The 17,778-nt window shown below is 48.1% G+C and overlaps 1 protein-coding gene across 4 annotated transcripts in view; it reads left to right on the forward strand.

The window, feature by feature from the left end:
• LRRC74A (leucine rich repeat containing 74A) overlaps window positions 1-17,778 on the forward strand; it is a 29,000-nt gene that overhangs the window by 9,251 nt on the left and 1,971 nt on the right. For 2 of the 4 annotated variants that reach the window (XM_070514114.1, XM_014840890.3), the window contains exons 6-12: window positions 2,108-2,157; window positions 2,510-2,591; window positions 6,527-6,612; window positions 7,092-7,286; window positions 10,677-10,772; window positions 13,266-13,412; window positions 17,360-17,467. In XM_070514114.1, the coding sequence (XP_070370215.1) occupies window positions 2,108-2,157; window positions 2,510-2,591; window positions 6,527-6,612; window positions 7,092-7,286; window positions 10,677-10,772; window positions 13,266-13,412; window positions 17,360-17,467 (764 nt within the window). The remainder of the gene's footprint in view (window positions 1-2,107; window positions 2,158-2,509; window positions 2,592-6,526; window positions 6,613-7,091; window positions 7,287-10,676; window positions 10,773-13,265; window positions 13,413-17,359; window positions 17,468-17,778) is intronic. The other 2 variants (XM_070514115.1, XM_070514116.1) reach the window with 2 other exon arrangements.

Consider the following 17,778-nt stretch of genomic DNA (forward strand, 5'->3'; position numbering starts at 1 on the left):
ACCATTGTTTTTAAAAAGACTCCCCAAAAATAGAACTTCTAGAAATGAAAAATATATACTCATTGACATAAAGACTCAATGGACAAATTCAACAGCATGTTAGATGCAGCTGAATGAAATTAGTGACCTGGAAGATAGATAAAAGCATATTATCTATCTTGGCAATATGGAAAGATAAAGATACAGAGAATTTAAAAGATGAAAGAATATAAGAGAATGAATAGACCCAAGATAGCTAGCAGGAGTTTCAGAAGAAGACGAGAATGGGTGAGCAACAACATTTGAATAAATTGTAGCTGACATGTTTCCTGAATTGCTGAATTCTCAGATATAGGAATCCTAGTAAGTCCTAAGTAAGGGAAATAAAAAGAAACCCACACCTGAGTATATCATAGTAAAAACACTTAAGATAAAAAAATCTTAAAAGCATCCAGAGAAAAAATACAGAAATAGAGTTGATGTATTTTTTAATATAAAACTTACTACATGTCAGACATTATTCACCAATTTCCCTTTTTTCACTGTAAGTATATCTTGGATTTCTTTCTATGACTGAACAAATAGATATATCTCATTCTCTTGAACTCCTCGGTAGTATTCTGTGATTGGATGTAGTGGTATAGTTCATCTAACATCCCCCTGTTTGGGGGTGGGGCACAGGTAGGTCATTTCCAGTTTTTCAATCTTTCAAATAATTTTAAAAGAACTTTCTGGTACATGCATCTTTGGGGCACATGTTCTAGTCTTTCTAGATAGACACTGAAGAGCAGAATTACTGAATATAAAGATATACTCATTTTTGTGAAGTTAAAAATTTATTTCCAAATTTCCCTTTAAGAAGACTGGACCAGGTTACAATTCCACCAATGGAATATGTTTCCCTGTACCATTGCCAGAAGGGTTATTAGCAAGTTATTGGTGAATCAGAATGGTTGTGTGTGTGGTTGTTGAAGTTACAGTACTGGAATTCAAATCCCAGTTTTGACACTGGGCAAGAAATTTACCCCTTCTGTGACTTATTTTTCTCATTTATAAACTAGGAGGATTATATTACCCAGCCTCAGACAGTGATTGTGAGGATTAAGTGAATTAAAATCTATAATACCTAGAACAGTCCTAGGATACAAGTATTCAATAAGAGTTCACTACTATTATTTTTATTACATTCCCACATTATTGTTGAAGTAGAACATCTTGTCAGATGCTTATTTCCATTTTTATTTCCTCTTCCATGAAATGTCAATTGTTATATGGGGTTGTTTGTATTCTCGAATGTTAGGCACTCTTTATATATTACAGATCTCCATACTTGAATGTTATATAACATAATCATATTATAATAATAATAATATAATATAATAATATGATCAAATATTATATTCTCAAAACTGATAGCCAGGTGCCCCAGCACCATTAATTGAATAATCTATCTTTTACTGACTAATTTGAAATGTCACCTTTATAATATATTAAACTCTGATATAAATATTGGTTTCTTTCTAGATTCTCTTTTCCATTTCATTAATCTATTTGTCTGTCTGTTTATGACAGACAAATAAATGTCTATTTGTCCATTAATATTTGTTTAGAATATTAAAATAATATGCTATGTTATAATATAATTAGTTGTAACTAATAAAACATATCAAGTATATAATATTAATATATTAGTTATGTAATTATATGATGTGGCACGATATGTTGTACATCTGAGTAGGCAAAGTCTGGCTTTCTTTTTCAAAGTCATCTTGGCTGTTCTTATGCAGTTTCTCCTCCAGTTGAATTTTAGAATCATTTTGTCAAGTTCCATTAAAAAAAGCCAGGCATTGGTCCAGGGGTTGAGGCTGCCAATGGATGTGCAGGGTGTGATGTACCAGCTCCTGGAACTCCCTGGACAGTCATGGCAGAGAGAGAAGGAACATTAAAGGGGATGGTAAATGGTGGCCCCTCTTTCTCCTGTTTTTTTCTGTGCCCATACATTCACTTTTAGGACTTGCCACCTTTTCTATGGCTGGTTGTTTCAAAGGGGAGACCGGCAGGGCTGGGACATGGGAGGGTAAGGCAGCCCTAGTGTGGAGAGCATCGCCAACGCCCACCTTCCCTCCAGGAAATAACTTCAAGGACGAAGCTGCAGAGCTGCTCAGCCAAGCCCTGTCGGTAAGAAGCACGGGGTGGGTGCATCCCAGCCACATGGGAGATGTCCTTGGGAGATCTGGGGGCCCTGGGGTGGCGCTGGGCAGAGGGAAACGAGGCCGCTTACTTGCATGGTTTAGAGAACTGGTGTTTGGACTCTGCTGATCTTGGCAAAAGCCACATGGTGTTAAATTCTCCGAGCAGTCATTGACACTTAAACAGAAAATGAATATGGAAATTGTCTTGAGTCTAAGAGCCCTAGCCCACCTCATCTTGGGGTGCTGGAGCCTCCATCACGCTGCCCCGAGAGAAGTGAGGTGTTTGCAGTCACAGAGAAGATGCAAGTTACTCTTCCCTCCACTGTTTCTTTCTCCAGTCTGATTACCGAATTAAGTCGCTGGATCTCAGTCACAACCAATTCTCTGACAAAGGAGGGGAGCACTTGGGACAGATGCTGGGTGAGTCTCCCACGGAGCGGGGGCTGGCAAAGGAGGGGTACCTGGCGACAGTTGCTCATCAGAGCTGCCTCTCCTGCTTTGTGTTGCCGTTGAATGTTCTGACAATAAAAAGCAATGTAAACCACGCCTGACGTAGCTTTCAAATGGAGCAAAGCCCTGGATGTGGGAAGTAAAGCTTCAAAACAATTAGAAGAAGATTTAGAGAAATAACTTGCTGACCTCAGGGAAGCTTAGGATAATTAAATACACACAGTAGGCATAAACGGTGATAAAAACGATGCATATATTTGACAGCAATGTTTAAAACTTGCATGTGATAAAAGACATTATGGGGCCATGTTAAAAGACAAGCAACAGATGGGAGTAGATATTTGCAGCATTTGTATAATATAAAAGATTAGCATGCAGAATATTGATAAAAGTTCCCATAGATCAATCAGACACTGAAAAAAGAAAGTCAAATGCCCAAACTCTTTAGTAATTAGAGAAATGCAAAATAAAACAACAGAAAGATCCCCCCTTATCTACCAAAGCTGCAAGATATTCAAGTCAGAGAATATCAAGTGCAGCGAACTCAAGGGAGAAACTGGAGCACTCAGAGCCGGCTAGGTAAAGGCACTTTGCAGAGCAATTTGACAATATTTATTAAAATTGAAAATGGATATATTCTGTGATGCCACACTTCACCTCAAAATGTCTCAGAGAAGCTCTCACACAGACACAGAGGGATGTCTGAGGAGCTTCGCTGCAAAATTGTTACAAAAGAAAAAAAGTAGAAACAACCTAAATGCTCGTTGCTGAGGAAATGAATAGAAAAGGGGAGGACACTACTAGCAGTGGGGAGGGGGTGCTCGTTTAGATGGGGTGGCGAGAGAAAGCCCCATGGGAAAGTTGACTTTTTGTTGAAACCTGAATATCAAGGAAGAAACAGCCACGCTAGGTTCTGGAAGCACCGCACCCCAGGTAGAAAGAATAGAGCTTGGCCTGTTTGACGAATTGGGGGGACGGTGTGGCTGGTGCAGACTGGACAAGGGAGGGGATTGGAAGGAGAAGACGTCATAGAGGTGGCCTGTGGCCACTCACGTTGGGCTTTGTGGACCATGACATGCATGGAGTCTGGATTTTCTTCTACACGTGATGAGAAGTCATGGAAGGACGTTCGAGTGGGGGCGTGGCATGGTTTGATTTACAGTTTTAGAACCGACACATCAAGAATGCACCTAGGAGAACACGAATGGCAGAAGGCAAGCCAGTGGTAGCGGCAGTCTAGGCAAGACAAGATCACAGCTTGAGCTAAGAGAGGAGGGTGTGCTAGAGAAGAGTGGATGGATTCAGAAGATATTTTGGAAGTAAAACCAAAAAGACTTGCTGATGTGAAGAACAAGGGAAAGGGAGAGATTAAGATAGACTCGTGGTTATTTTGTTTCAGTTACTGGTTGGATAGTGGCATCACTTACTTAGACGGGGAAAACTCAGGGAGTCACAGGTATAGAGGAGCAGGAGTTAGGCATCAAGACTTCAGTTTCGCCATGTAACGCTTGTGATGCCTGTTCGACACCTATGATGTCAGGGAGGCGGTTTGCTGTATGAGTTTAGAGCTTGATGAAGAGATCTGGGCTGGAGAGACACATTTGGAAGTCATGGGTATGTAGATTGTATTTAAAACCACGGGACAAGATGAGGTCATCTAGGCAAAGGGCGTAGACAGAGTTGAGTAGGTGGCCATCCCACTGACCCCGGGTCATTGCAACATTTTTAGGTGTCGCAGAGAGGGAGAAAGAACCTGAGAAGGAGTGGTCAGTCAAATAGGAGAGAAAGTGAGGTATCAAGGAGCCAAGTAAGGGAGTATGTCAAGAAGGGGGAAGTAGTCAGCTGGGTCAAGCGCTGCTTAGAAGTCAAATAAGATGAGGACAGAAGGGTGACCACAGGAATTGGCAACATGGAGATAATTGGTGATCTTGACAGATGCTGTGTTATTGAAGTGAGTATGGAATCCCGACTGGAGTGGGTTGAGTTGAAAATGGGATGGAAATGGCAACTTAGATAACTCCAGAAGCTCTGCTGAGATGAGGCTGGAACAGAAAGACAGGTGACATGGAGTCTGGAAGGTTTTTAAGGATAGAAAATGTGGAAAGAAAAGAAAAAAAAAACTGATGATGCAGAAGGAGGAGGAGATAATTAAGGGAGCAAAGTCCTTGAAAAGGCTGGAGGCGATGGCATCCAGAACAAAAATGGGGGGGGGTCCCCTCCGAGAGCATTCGTTCATTCAAAGAGGGAGGAGGCCGGGTGGGTGCAGGTGCAGGTGGGCTGGTGGGTTTCAAGTTCGGAGGATGGAGCTCTCCCATCCCACTGCTGCCATTTCCTCAGTAAAGCATGAGGCAAGATCTTCAACTGAGAGTGGGGTAGGCTGATAGGTTTGAGGAGCGGGGAGAAGGTATAAAATAGCTTTTAGGAGGGGAGGAGCAAAGTGTGAATGAATTGTTGGGCAACTTGAGTCTCCATTCAAAAACTGAGCCATAAATTTAAAGTGAGACAGACTACATTCTGTTGTAATATGGTTTTCATCACACTGTATATGCAGCTTTTAAAAATATTAATATTAAAATATTTACTAGTTCATTATTATTATTAAAGCTACCAAATGTTAAGCGATGGCTCTGTGACAGGCCTCATGCTAGACATTTTACATCAATCCTCACCAAAATCTTGTACAGGTTGATATCTCCATTTTACAGATAAGAAAAAAGAAGCAGGAGAAGGTTAGGAATCCGGCCAAGGTCACACAGCCAGCGAGTGGTGAGGTCAGAATTAAAATTTAAATTCTGTGGACATTTACAAGATGCAGGTGTGTAGGGTATAACTTAAGTGAGGGAATTGGCAGAGAAGAGGAAACAAGGGTAAGAAGAGAATGAGAGAAGGGAGAGAGAGTGGAGGCAGGAGAGGGTTTGTTCTCAAAATAACATGAGGCGTTGTGCACTTTCCTGGAAGTACGTCCTGGGGCTTGACGCAGAGAGCCACGATCAGTACCCAGTGCACTGCCCATAAAAGATAACGTAGAAGACAACATTTCCTGGGCCCGAGGGCTGCAGGCGACCCCTCCCATTCAGTAAAGCTTCAAGAGTGCTTGAGCCTCTCCTTCCAATGGTGTCCCCCGGTATCCGCCCTCCCCAAAGAAAAGGAACAATGGTAATGTGCTTAAATAGGATGTTTTCCCAACCATATGTAGCATGTAAGCAAAAGCATCTTTAAGTTAAAAAAAAGGGCAATTTCTTTGCAAACCAAGTTTCTAGAAAAGCCTGTCGCCTCCCCACTTCCAACTGATTGTGTTCCGAAAGCTCTCCTGGATAGAAATCCTGGAGCCACCGCTGCTCCCATAGGTCTCCATGAAAAAAGCATGTCATTTAATACGCCACAGCACAGCCTCCCTGTGTAAATACAACCCCTGTTTTCCATGCTTTCTCCATCTGTTTTAGTGGTTGGGTAATATTCCACCAGGTGGATATTTGTGATATACTTTACCCTTCCCCTGTGAGTCACAAACCTTACTTTTATAAGTGATGCTGTGGTAAACGTCTGCAAGCATGTAGCTCTTCTCGTATCTGGTACTGTCTCCTTAGGAAGGGTCTCGGAGGTGATATTGCTGTGTGACGGGTATATACATGTTGTAGGAAAATATCCTTGACAAGATAGTATTTGCCAAATTATACCAATTTGCTTGCCACCTGCAACATGTGAGTATGATTGTTTCATAGCATCGTTGCCAGCATTGGGAATCGTCTATTTTCCGTTTGAGTGACTGAAAAAATGTGACCTCAGTGTTTTCTCTGCGTGAGCACAGAGGGATCCGTGTGCCCAACATAGTGGATGTCTGCTCACACTGAGCGTGGGTTCTGTGGGATGTGGGGGATGCTAAGATGACTCCCTCCCTCCACCAGCCTTGAATGTAGGGCTCCAGTCACTGGATTTGAGCTGGAATCACTTCTACACGCGGGGAGCTGTGGCTTTGTGCAATGGTCTCCGGGTAAGGCTCTCTCTGGGAGTGGTTTGTTGATCCCGGTTGGGGGCAGCTGGGGCCTCCCTCCTGCCATCTTGAAGCTCTTCCTCATGGTGGCCATTGATGAGGGCATACTGAGCTCTCATCAAGTGCTCTTCACATTGTTAGTCTCCTTCCCACCACCCCTGGAGGTGCGTCATTCTTTGGTACCAATCCTAACGAGGTAAGTTCACCACGCAGGGGTCTGGGTGGCATCTTTGGGGCTACTTCAAGAGAACAGTTTACTTATCGTGTAGGGAATGACCAGAACCCAAAGGGAATGAGTCTCGAGAGTGCTTGAGACTCCAAGCCCAGCCGGGAGGGCCTGGAAAGATCTGGCAGATCCCTCTTTCCCAGAGACCACTGACCACCCAGTCTGGATGCAGCAGAGGGTAGAAATAGGGGCCGTTTCCTGGATGAGTTGCGTGCACCCTTGATGCTGGTGTCATTCTCCCCTCTCCCTGGAGACCAATGTGACCCTGAAGAAACTGGATGTCTCCATGAATGGCTTTGGGAACGAGGGGGCTACGGCCCTAGGGGATGTCCTCAGACTCAACAACTCCCTGGCCTACCTAGATGTTAGCGGCAATGACATTAGCAACGAAGGAGTCTCCAAAATCAGCAGAGGACTGGAGCTCAATGACAGCCTCAAAGTCCTGAAGGTAAAATCCTTACCTAAGCTGGGAACCGGTCATTTTATGTGTGTATACGTGTGTGTGTGTGTGTCTGTGCCTGTGCATCCATGTGTGTGTCCGTGTGTCTATGTGTGTATATCTGTGTCTACATGTATGTCTGTGTATCCATGTATATCTGTGCATCCATGTGTGTGTCTGTGTGTGTCTGCGCATCCGTACGAGTGTCCATGCTTCTAAGTGTGTGCGTCCATGTATGTGCATCTGTGTGTCCGTGTGTGTCCATGCATCTGTGCATGTGTGCATCCGTGTGTGTGTGTCTGTGTATGTTGGGGTGAGGGCAGCAGGGTGATGGGGCTGACATTGCTGGAGAGCATCACTGGGAAAATCTACCCTGTGCTTCACATGTGCATATGTTCTTGACTGTCTCTCTGCTGTAATCCCAGGGTCACCCTCCACTCTCAGCTGGTGCACAGTAGTCATCCCTAACCATCCTTCCTTCCTCCCATCTGGGTCTCCTCCAGGCTCTTCACACTGCAGCCCGAGTGTGCTTTCTGAGCATAAATCTGACTTCTACCTCCACCCCCATCTACTCTCCTCCACCTTAGACCCCCATGGCCTCCTGTTGCTCAGATCCAGTTCTCTCATCCCTCTGTGCTTCTCCAACCTCAGTTTACCCCATGCTCTCTCTCGCTGTCCCACCAAGGCTGGCCTCAGGGTCTTCTTTCATCTCCTTTCCTCCTGCTGCCGGGTCTGGCTCAGGCTGCGTCCTCGGCCTGCAGTGCCCGGGCCCCCTGCTCCCGGCCACCTGCCTTGATTGTCGCTCTGCCTCCTGGCGCACCTCCAGCAGCAGTCCTCAGGGAGCCTTGGCGGCATCCTCAGAACCCTGCTCACCCCTGCCTACAGAGCTTGCTGCAGTCTCTCCTCACACCCTCATCGGAGGGACTCTGACCGTCTGTCCCCCACTAGTGTGAAAACTTCATGGAAACAGAAACCGTGTCTGAGTCTGCCCATCGTTGGACCTGTTGTACCTAGCACTGGGCATAAAATAGATGCTCAATGAATATTTATTAAATGAATGAATGAATACATATTTCATTTTAAGTTAATTTGCTTATAGATGCTAATTTACAATACAGAAGCTTCTGGGCAGTTGGAAAACAGATGGAAGATGAGGACTTCTATTAACAGTTCCCCTTTCTGGGACTCCAACCACTAGCCAGGTCCCGTCTCATGTGGTTTGCGTCCTCCTCATAGCCCAGCCCTCCAGGTGGGCTCCACTAGCCCCACTTGTCAGATGAGAAAACGGAGGCCCTGTGACTTGCTCAGGCCACACTGCAGGCAAGAAGCAGAGGGAAGTCAGCCCCACCTGGCTTTCCACTGCAACACCGACTCCCTCAAGATGTTGGGACGGCCCAAGGGGGACCACTGACATTGGGGTGCTCGTGGAAGAAGAATGGGAGTCAGGAATCAGTAAAGATGAGCCGCCATCCCAGAGGGCAACCATCTTGGAGCTATGAAGGTGACAAGAGGAAGTCAGAGTCCGCCCAGTGGAGGGAGCCTGGTGACTGCAGACCAGACCAGATGGCCATCTAGGGCCTGGGAGAGCTAAGAGTCTGGCCTGGCTGGAGTGGCACCAATTGTAACTCAGATAAGAGAGACTGACCCAGCCTGTGAATGATTCAGCTTTGGTGGCCAATGAAGCCAAGGGCAGTTCAGAGAACCTGAATTTTAAAAGACTAAACATTGCCTGGGGCTGGCCCAGTGGCCTAGCGGTTAAGTTTCTGTGCTCTGCTTCAGTGGCCATTTGGTTCCCCAGGCGCAGACCTACACCGCTCGTAGGTGGCCACACTGTGGCAGCAACCCACATACAAAATAGAGGAAGACTGGCACAGATGTTAGCTCAGGGCAAATCTTCCTCAACAAGAAAAAAAAAGAGAAAGAAAGAAAAGAAGAGAAGACTATAAATTGCCTCAGCAAAATGACAACAGGGGTTTTCTCTGGTTGTGGAGTATAGACAATTTTAACTTTTTTTACCTCTTTTAAAATTTTTTCTATGATGAGCACATGTAAGAAATATATTTTGATTTTTAAAAATGTTTTTAAAATGAAAAGAGTTTAAAATGTAATTCTCAGTTTGGCCATAGGTGAAGGCCACATCAATTTTTCCACTGGAATTATCTATGCTTCTCCACATCCAGCCCTAGCCTCCTTTCTCTAATCTTGGATAAATAAAGCGTTCTCCCTGAGAAATGAGTCAAGCAAAGGCTTCTAGATGCTAAGACCTAGGAGGGCAGGGCTCAAGTCTGTCTTTTTTCACTGGAGAACATCCGACCCTAGGAAACACCTGACATACAACACAGCGGATGCTCAATAAAAGTCCCTGCCTGCCTCATCATGGAACCAGCTGAGCCCCTTGGAGAATAATAACTAACACTTGTCGGCTGCTTCCTATGAACCAAGAACTCTTTTGAATACTTTGCTCGAATCCATTTGTTGAATCCTCAGAGCAGCCCTAGGTGATGTGTCAGGGAACGAATGCCAGGCCAGAGAGCTGTAAGCAGGGTCACTGGGCTCCGTGCTTCCCTCTCTGCACCATGCTCCAGGGGCTCCCAGCACAGGTGGGACAAGGCCCTGAGTACTTTACTAAGCCCGCAAGGTCCTGCGTGGTCTGGCCCATCACAGCTCTGCGGCCTCGTTCTCTCCGCTCCCACTCACGAAGCATCCGCTACCGCCCAAGCACCTTTGCGCTTGCCTACCCTCATCTTCTTTGGTGCATTTTGTTCCCTCCTCTCGTCCTGTCCTCCCTTCTTCAGACCTGACTAATCCCCATTAGTCCTGCAAGGCTTGACTCAAGCGTGCATCCACTGTACTGGAGGCCCCTTTCCTCGCTCCTGTGATGCCAGTGTGTGCCTCTGTCACTGCCATCACGGCACTTCTGATGCCATTTGCTTGTTTGCCTGTCCCTCTCTACAGCCTAAGTTACCAGAGGGCAGAGACCTTGTCATGTCTGCCTGCACAGCTCTCAGCACTTAACCCAGTAACTGGCACATGGCAGGCCCCCAATACGTGTTTGCTGGATGGATGGATGGATGGATGGATGGATGGATGGATGGATGAGTGGAGAGTTGGACAGGTGGATGGATGGATGGATGGATGGATGAGTGGAGAGTTGGACAGGTGGATGGATGGATGGATGGATGAGCAGTGAGATGGACAGGTGGAGGGAGGGAGGGATGGATGGATGGATGGATGGATTGATGGATGGACAAACAGACGGACAGGGAGACAGGTGCTTACAGATAAGTCTGGGAGGGAGACAGAGATTGTGAATTGATGGGAAGAAATGGAAGCTGTGCTCTGAGCCAGCCTCTCCTGTCCCCATCTCAGCCTCCTTCTGTCTCGCTCCTCCTCCCACAGCTTTTCCTGAACCCTATGAGTATGGATGGAGCTGTTTTACTTATCCTGTCCATCAAGAGGAACCCCAAATCCAGTATGGAAGAACTCGACATTTCCGTGAGTGATCAAATGGTAGTCGCTTGCACCAGGGAGCAAGCCAGTTACTGTGGCCACTCCGGGTTGGCAGGTGCCCCCAGCTCTATCCCTCACGGGCCCTCACACAAATGCTCCATGAAAACGTCACTCCTTTGGAGCATAACTCTGCCTTCCAGGGTCCTTTCCATAGGAGTAGCCATTCAGTCAATAACATCAGGGTGTGACATCATGTACCAGATCCTGGGAACCCAGGACCTGAACACCTGAGAGGGAGCCTGAGCGTGGAGATCAGGAAACAGTGGGAACTAAGGCAGAAGGACCACAGAACGGAATTTGTTTACTGTCAGCTTTGCTGATAGATGGAGCTGGGTCCCAGGATGGTTCCAGAATCACAGGATTTTTAGAACCTGAATATAAAACATGTACAAACTTGCATTTTCATTTCATGACCTGGCCTACTCAGAGTGCTATTTGAGGGTAAAAATCCCTGGATGGTGGAGGAAAGCCCAAGGTGACTCCAGACTCCTGCCAGGTGCCCTTGCCTGAATCACCCGAGAGGTGGTAGCTGGTGGTTACAATATCCTACACTTGTCTACCATTCTATAATCTTTTTTTTACCCCAAAGTGATTTTCTGTACCCCAGCTCCTCTGATCCTATTCCGGGAGGTAGGGAGAATGAATTCATGTCCTAGCGCTGCCGTGGCAAAGTACCACAAACCCGGTGGCATAAACAATAGGAATTTATTGTCCCACAGTTCTGGAAGCTAGAAGTGCCAGATCCAGGTGTCAGCGGGTTGGTTCCTTCAGAGGCTGTGAGGGAGGCTCTGTCACATGCCTCTCTCCTCACTTCTGCTGGTTGCCGGGAGGCAGTCTTCGGCGTTCCTTGGCTTGTAGCAGCATCACCCCCATCCCCGCCTTCATTTCAGGTGGCATTCTCCCTGTGTGCATGTCCATCTCTGTATCCAAACGTCCCCTTTTTATAAGGACAGCAGTCATATTGGAGCAGAGCCCACCCTAATGACCTCATTTTAATTTCATCATCTGCAAAGACCCTATTTGCAAATAAGGTCACGTTCACGAGTACTGGGGGTTAGGACTGCAACATCTTTTTTTATGAGGGACACAATAACAGGTTCTTTTCCTCATTTCCCCACTTTACATATGAGGAAACTGAAACAGAGAGGTTAGGTCACTTGTCCAGGACTGCACAGCAAGTGAGAAACATAGCACGGAGTAAACCCAGGGCTTCTGCCTCTTACTCTAGAGTTCCTATAAAGGTAAAGTCCTTTTACATTTCTTTAATGACACACAAATATCACGTTTTGGTAAGATTTTAATGCCTTGCAATTATATCAGTGAGGATATTTTGAATATTTAAACCCAAGCTCCTTGGAACTGAATAATAAGTAAAATCCGGACTTATGTTTGCGACAGATTATAAAACATTATAAAAACATATCAGATTTTCTTCTCACTTTGTTCCCTCGCCCTCTCTCCCCGCCCCAGGCTCCGGCTTGTGTTCATGGTCTTTCTCCTCTGGGCCCTCTCTCCACCCACTTCCTACAGCTCTGGCCTTGCGCCCCACAACACTGCCTTATCCCGCACCCCACCCATCATGACTGTCAGCCACAGGTGCAGGTTTCGTTAGCTCTTGGCTCCCCCGCCAACAGCACAGGCTGGAAGTATGGACACAGGTGCTGCGTCAGAGGGGATGTTAGAAACGCTGCTGTTTAGGCTGCAGACTGCGTATAAACCCATGCGCTGGGCTCACACTGCCCCTTAACAAGCCTACCAGAACAAAGGGGTCTGAAGTAGCCTTTTCCTTCCCTTTTGTCAACCATGCTGCCATAACTCTAGATGGTGTTGGAATTCCTTTATTGTAGATGCTTCTAGAACTTTCTCTAGAATATCTACAAAGGGGAGGGACTAAGTCTTCAGCCCTCAAGCATGGGTTTAATTCTTTGAAAAGGCAAAAGATACTCAGAACCACAGCCGAGGGAGGAAGCAGGTTGATCAAACTGGCGGAGGCTGGGGTTGTGCAAACATGATTTCACAGGACACATTTTCCCCTGTGGCCTGTGACCCAAAAGGGGGCTTCCCAATGCATTTCGAGCCATGATGGGATGGTTGGAATGAGGGATCTCCTTCCAGGACTCCCGCTCTGAAGACCAACACTGGGATAGATCCAGATGTTTCAGGGCCTTTGTTTCGGGCCCAGTCTCACGGCCCTGGACGCAGGCACTTACACTCGCCCTCTGAGAGCCGAGCTGCGCTGACAGCACGTGACGGACGAGCCACCAGCACCGACTAGAACGTCTGACCAAAATCACGCGGGAAACTTCCAGGTCAAACCATGAGCTCTAAGAAACGTCCCATCTAGGAGCAGCAACGCAGGACAAACTGGAAAAGACAGAACGCTCTGACTTTGGCTTGGGTGGGCACGCTGGTCTGGGCAGGGAGACGGCACAAGGGCGGTGTCCACCCTGTGATGGGTCCTCTCTCTCCCCGCCTCAGAACGTGCTGGTGTCTGAGCAGTTCGTGAAAACGTTGGATGGGGTGTATGCCGTCCACCCCCAGCTGGACGTGGTGTACAAGGCGGTGCAAGGCCTGTCTGCCAAGAAAGCCGTCCTCCTGTGGACGAACCCCATGAAACTGATCCAGGTGAGCCCCACTTTCCTCTCAGAGTCCCAGGCACGCCCGGAGAAAGCCGACCTCTGGGTCCCAATCAGCGACCCAGAGTTTCTCCTCCCGAAAGGGGCTGCACAGCCCTCTCTGACAAGGAACGTCCCAGACACAGAATGTTCCCTGTGGATTTAGGATCTCTCAGCAGCGCTTCCTGCCTCCAGAGAAGGGAAGAGCTGAGAACTGGCTGCAGTGGGAGGGGCTACCAGCTGGGATCCACCACTTCCTCATGTACCACCAGAGGCAAGGCACTAAAGCTCTCCGTGCCTCAGTCTCTTCACCTGTGTAATGCGCATAATGATAGTACCCACCCTGGAGGGCTTTGTATATAGAAATATAAATTCTGTAATACACACGACGTGCTGAGAAGAATGCCCGGCACATGATAAGCGCTCAATAAACACAGGCTCTTTCCAGTAGCTGGTGAGGGTGTCAAGATACCCCTGTGGTCAGGATGGCTATTTGGTGACTTCAGCTAAAGAGGGACCCTCAAGTCCTTTATATCTAGTGATAAACTGCACCTGGCTGAGTCTTTCCTTAGACTGTTTCCAACAATCACAGGGGGCAGACGGAATCATGGAAATAAAAACTCAGAGACCGTTAGAAGTGGAAGGGGTGTTGGAACCCCTCTGGTCGGATTGCCTCACAGAGCAGTGACCAGCCCCGGCTCTGGTGTTTCCACCACTGGCTCTTGCCCCGAGGTGGAGGTGCCAGGGCTGCTCCTGGAGGCAGACTCGTTGCTACCTGGGGAAGCAGGAGCGGGGATGCTGCTGTGCAAATACGGGTTCTGCAGGGTGTGTGGCCCTGGGGCCGCTTCCTGGTGCATCTGCTCTGTGCCTCAGTTTCCAGGACTAAATGGAAGGGCTCTTGCAAGAAAATTATTGTTGTATGAAAAGTTCTAGAAAGCAAAGGGATATCAAATGTCTTTACGAGTCAGAGGACGTCAGATGAGACCAAGGGGGGAACTTGTGTTGCAAGAAGATCAGGATGCTCCAGGGAACAGGAATGGACTTATCTGATGCAAAGCGATGCTGTTGGTTTAAGACAGAGTAAGAATGGAGTCTCAGAGGAGAGGCCAAACCAGACACACACAGCCCTTCCCCTCAGGGGGCCAACAATCTGGCTGGGAAAACGGATCAGATATGGTAATTTCGAATAGAAAGTATCATATGATAAATAACAAATCAGCGACAAAGGCAGCAAATATAACCAGAATCCAAGTTAGAGGTCTCTGTAAGGTGCGGCAAACAGAAAAGGCTACTTCCTGGCGGAGCCGGGGTTGGGCAGGGCCTTGAAGAGCAGGAAGGATTCAGGGGAGCAAAAGCGCCAGGAAGGGGGTTCCGGGAAGAGGATCCCCACCAGCACAGGAGCAGAGGGGCGACTGCACGCAGTGGGTTGAGGGATGGGAACGGAACCATGTGGCTCCAGCAGAAGAACCGTGCGGCTCCAGGCTCACAGGGAAGCCGGGAAGTCAAGGATGGAAAGGGAGGCTGGGGCTGGATGTGGCCATCCTCCGATTTCAGGCTCAGTGTTCAAGTTTGACTCCTTGGGGAGTAAGGAGCCAGCGAGTGTTGAGGAGTGGGTGTGGTGTGGATCCGGCAGGAACAAGGGAAGATTTTTCAGGCAACAGAGAGGGAAATGGACTGAAGCAGGTAAAGATGAGAGTGGGGAAACCAATGGGGACACTGTTGTGGTATTCTAGGTCTGGAATGATAACTTGGGTGAGAGAGACATTGGAAGTGGAGGGACAGATGTAGGAGACATCATTATGGAGCATCTCCAGGACTTGGAGAATGGTTGGGCATATGGTGTGTGTGCGTGTGTGTGTGTGTGTGTGTCTTCGGAGAAGGGAGGTCTGTGATGATAAGAGAAAGCCAAAGATAACCCCAACATTTCAAGTCCAAGGGACCAAAAGAAAGATGGTATCATTGCCAGAGGTAGGGAAGTCTGGATGGGGAAAGGGGGCCACCCCCGGCCCTGCCTCTCTCCAGCCCCAGCCCTCCCCATCCTCCCGCCTTGCTCTCCACATTTCAGCCCCACCAGATTCCTCCGTCCTTCTCTGCATCAGTTCTCTTAACTCCAGGCCTGTGTACACGCAGGTCCGTCTACCCAGAATGCCCTTCCTCCTGCCCTCTGTCTCATCATTCCTACTCATTCTCTAGGTCTCTCGTCACATGTCACGTCCTTGGACAGCCCTTCTCAGATTCCCTAGTGATGCAGAAATGCCCTTGCCCCTTGCCATGTGCTCCCACAGCCCTCTGCTTCACCCTTTCACCCCGAGACTGTGCATCCTCCAGGGCAGGAGCTGCGCTGGGTCTCGTCAACGGCATCTACCAAAGGAACAGGCCCTTACGCTGCTCAAGGTCCTTAGTTGCTGATGACAGAATCCATTCTAGTGGGTTAAGCAAAGAGGGATGCACTGCTGGAGACAGACCACAGAAACATTGGGAGGGCTGAATAAACAGACTCCTGGTTTAGGGTCCAGAAATGGCTCCCCAAACACCCCAACTGGGTTGCTGGGCCAGGTGCTGCTTCTGCCACGATCAGGAAGCTGCCCGATGAGGAATCCCCCGCTGAATCAGGAAGCCACTCCCACATCTTCCTACGGCCCACTGTCTCCACATCAGACCTCTCACCCGAGCCTCACACAGGTGCTTGGTGAAAGCCAGCCCGTGCCGACCCCTAAGTCAAGGGATTTGGGGAAAGTCGATGTTTGGCTTTCTGGCCTCTGCATTATAGAGGCATGCTGTGAAGGGACTGGAGTGGGTGCTGAGGGCTCACCCATGGCATCTGACACAGCACCCAGTGACAGTGTGCAGAACCGAGCCCACTGAGACTCACCTCGGATGTGTTGGATGGAGGTGCCGGGGGGGCGTCAGCATGGACGTGTGAGCAGCTGTTGAAAATGCAGAACTGGTCGCCCCAGGTGGGGAGAGGCAGTGCACACCAGAAAGGACAGCGTGGGGAAAGAAGAGAAGGGGACCAAGGATGGATCCCTGAGGAGTTCCTCTGGGAGCAGGATGTCTGCAGGAATACCACCAATAGAGCAGGGCCCTGCCGGGGCCTTATGAGATGCAAAAAGAGGACCCCAAAAGAACATCTGAATGACAGTGAAAGGTGCTCACAATGCGTTAGTACAGGGCATTTTATAAAACTGCATGTACAGTAGAAAGATGATGGATGGATGGATAGCTCAACAGATGGATAGATAGATGGACATTAGATAGGTAAATAGATGATAGATAGATGATAGATAGATAGATAGGATACACATCAAGATGTTACCTCTGGACGATAGGATTGGATTCATGGGTTATTTTTAATTTACTTCTTTCTAATATAAAATTACCTTGCAATGTGAGTAATATTTTCAAAATGAAATACTATTTTTAAAATGCTCTAACACAGTACATCTCCATATAAGCCCTTGTGTGAAGTGGCGAGAATTCCATGAGTTCCGAGAGCCTGTCCTGTCTGTGTCACTACGTGGCGGTGGTTTGGTCTTTCAGTCTCGGAGCCAACAAGGGCCCCCACCATCCACAGTGTACCATCTACACTGGTTTTAGTGGAGGCAATTTCAAACCTAGTAACACGTGTGAACACGATCACCCACGCTCTCCCCTCAATGCTGGGGGGCCTCAACCACATCGACTCCCACCCTCCCACCTTTGGAGCAGCATGGAGATCCTGCTCAGGGGGTGCGGGCTCTGGAAGCTGAGCCATACCCCAGAACCACAGTGGCCCGCAGGGTGCCAGGCCTCGGCGTGGGCGGGACTCTTGATCTACACCCCCAGTCTGTCCTCTCTCACTGCCCCTCCGCCTGCTGGCTCTGGGAGCGCCCGCCACCCTTTGGTGGGAGGGGAAGGGGTGTTGTTACAGATATTACCAGGTCAAGTGTTTGCTCCTGGTGTCCCTGCTTCTCTCAGAGCTATGCAGACCAGCACAAAATCACGGTAGTGGACTTCCTCAAGAACTTGAACCCCACCGGAACCATGAGGATGCCTGTAGGCGAATTCCGGAAAGCTATGGTACAGGTATGCTGATCCCCAGTGGCCGCAGGCACTGTGTGTGTGTGTGAGAGAGAGAGAGAGAGAGAGAGCACAAGAGACAGACACACAGACAGAGACAAAGCACAAGCACTTCATGGAGCTTCCCAGGATTGGCTGTGAGAAGCCATTTATCTGCCTCACTTATCCAGACCCAGAGGGAAATCTCAGACTCCCTCGACCCCCTGCTGAAGTCGTTCTCTGTTCCGTAGACTTGATGCCACTGAGGACCCAAGATGCCACATGAAGACACACACTCTTCATCTTAGAGGTCTTTCTCCCATCGCACTTGGCTACCG

This window comes from Equus asinus, chromosome 7, assembly GCF_041296235.1.
Source record: "Equus asinus isolate D_3611 breed Donkey chromosome 7, EquAss-T2T_v2, whole genome shotgun sequence".
Classification (NCBI taxonomy): Eukaryota; Metazoa; Chordata; class Mammalia; order Perissodactyla; family Equidae; genus Equus; species Equus asinus.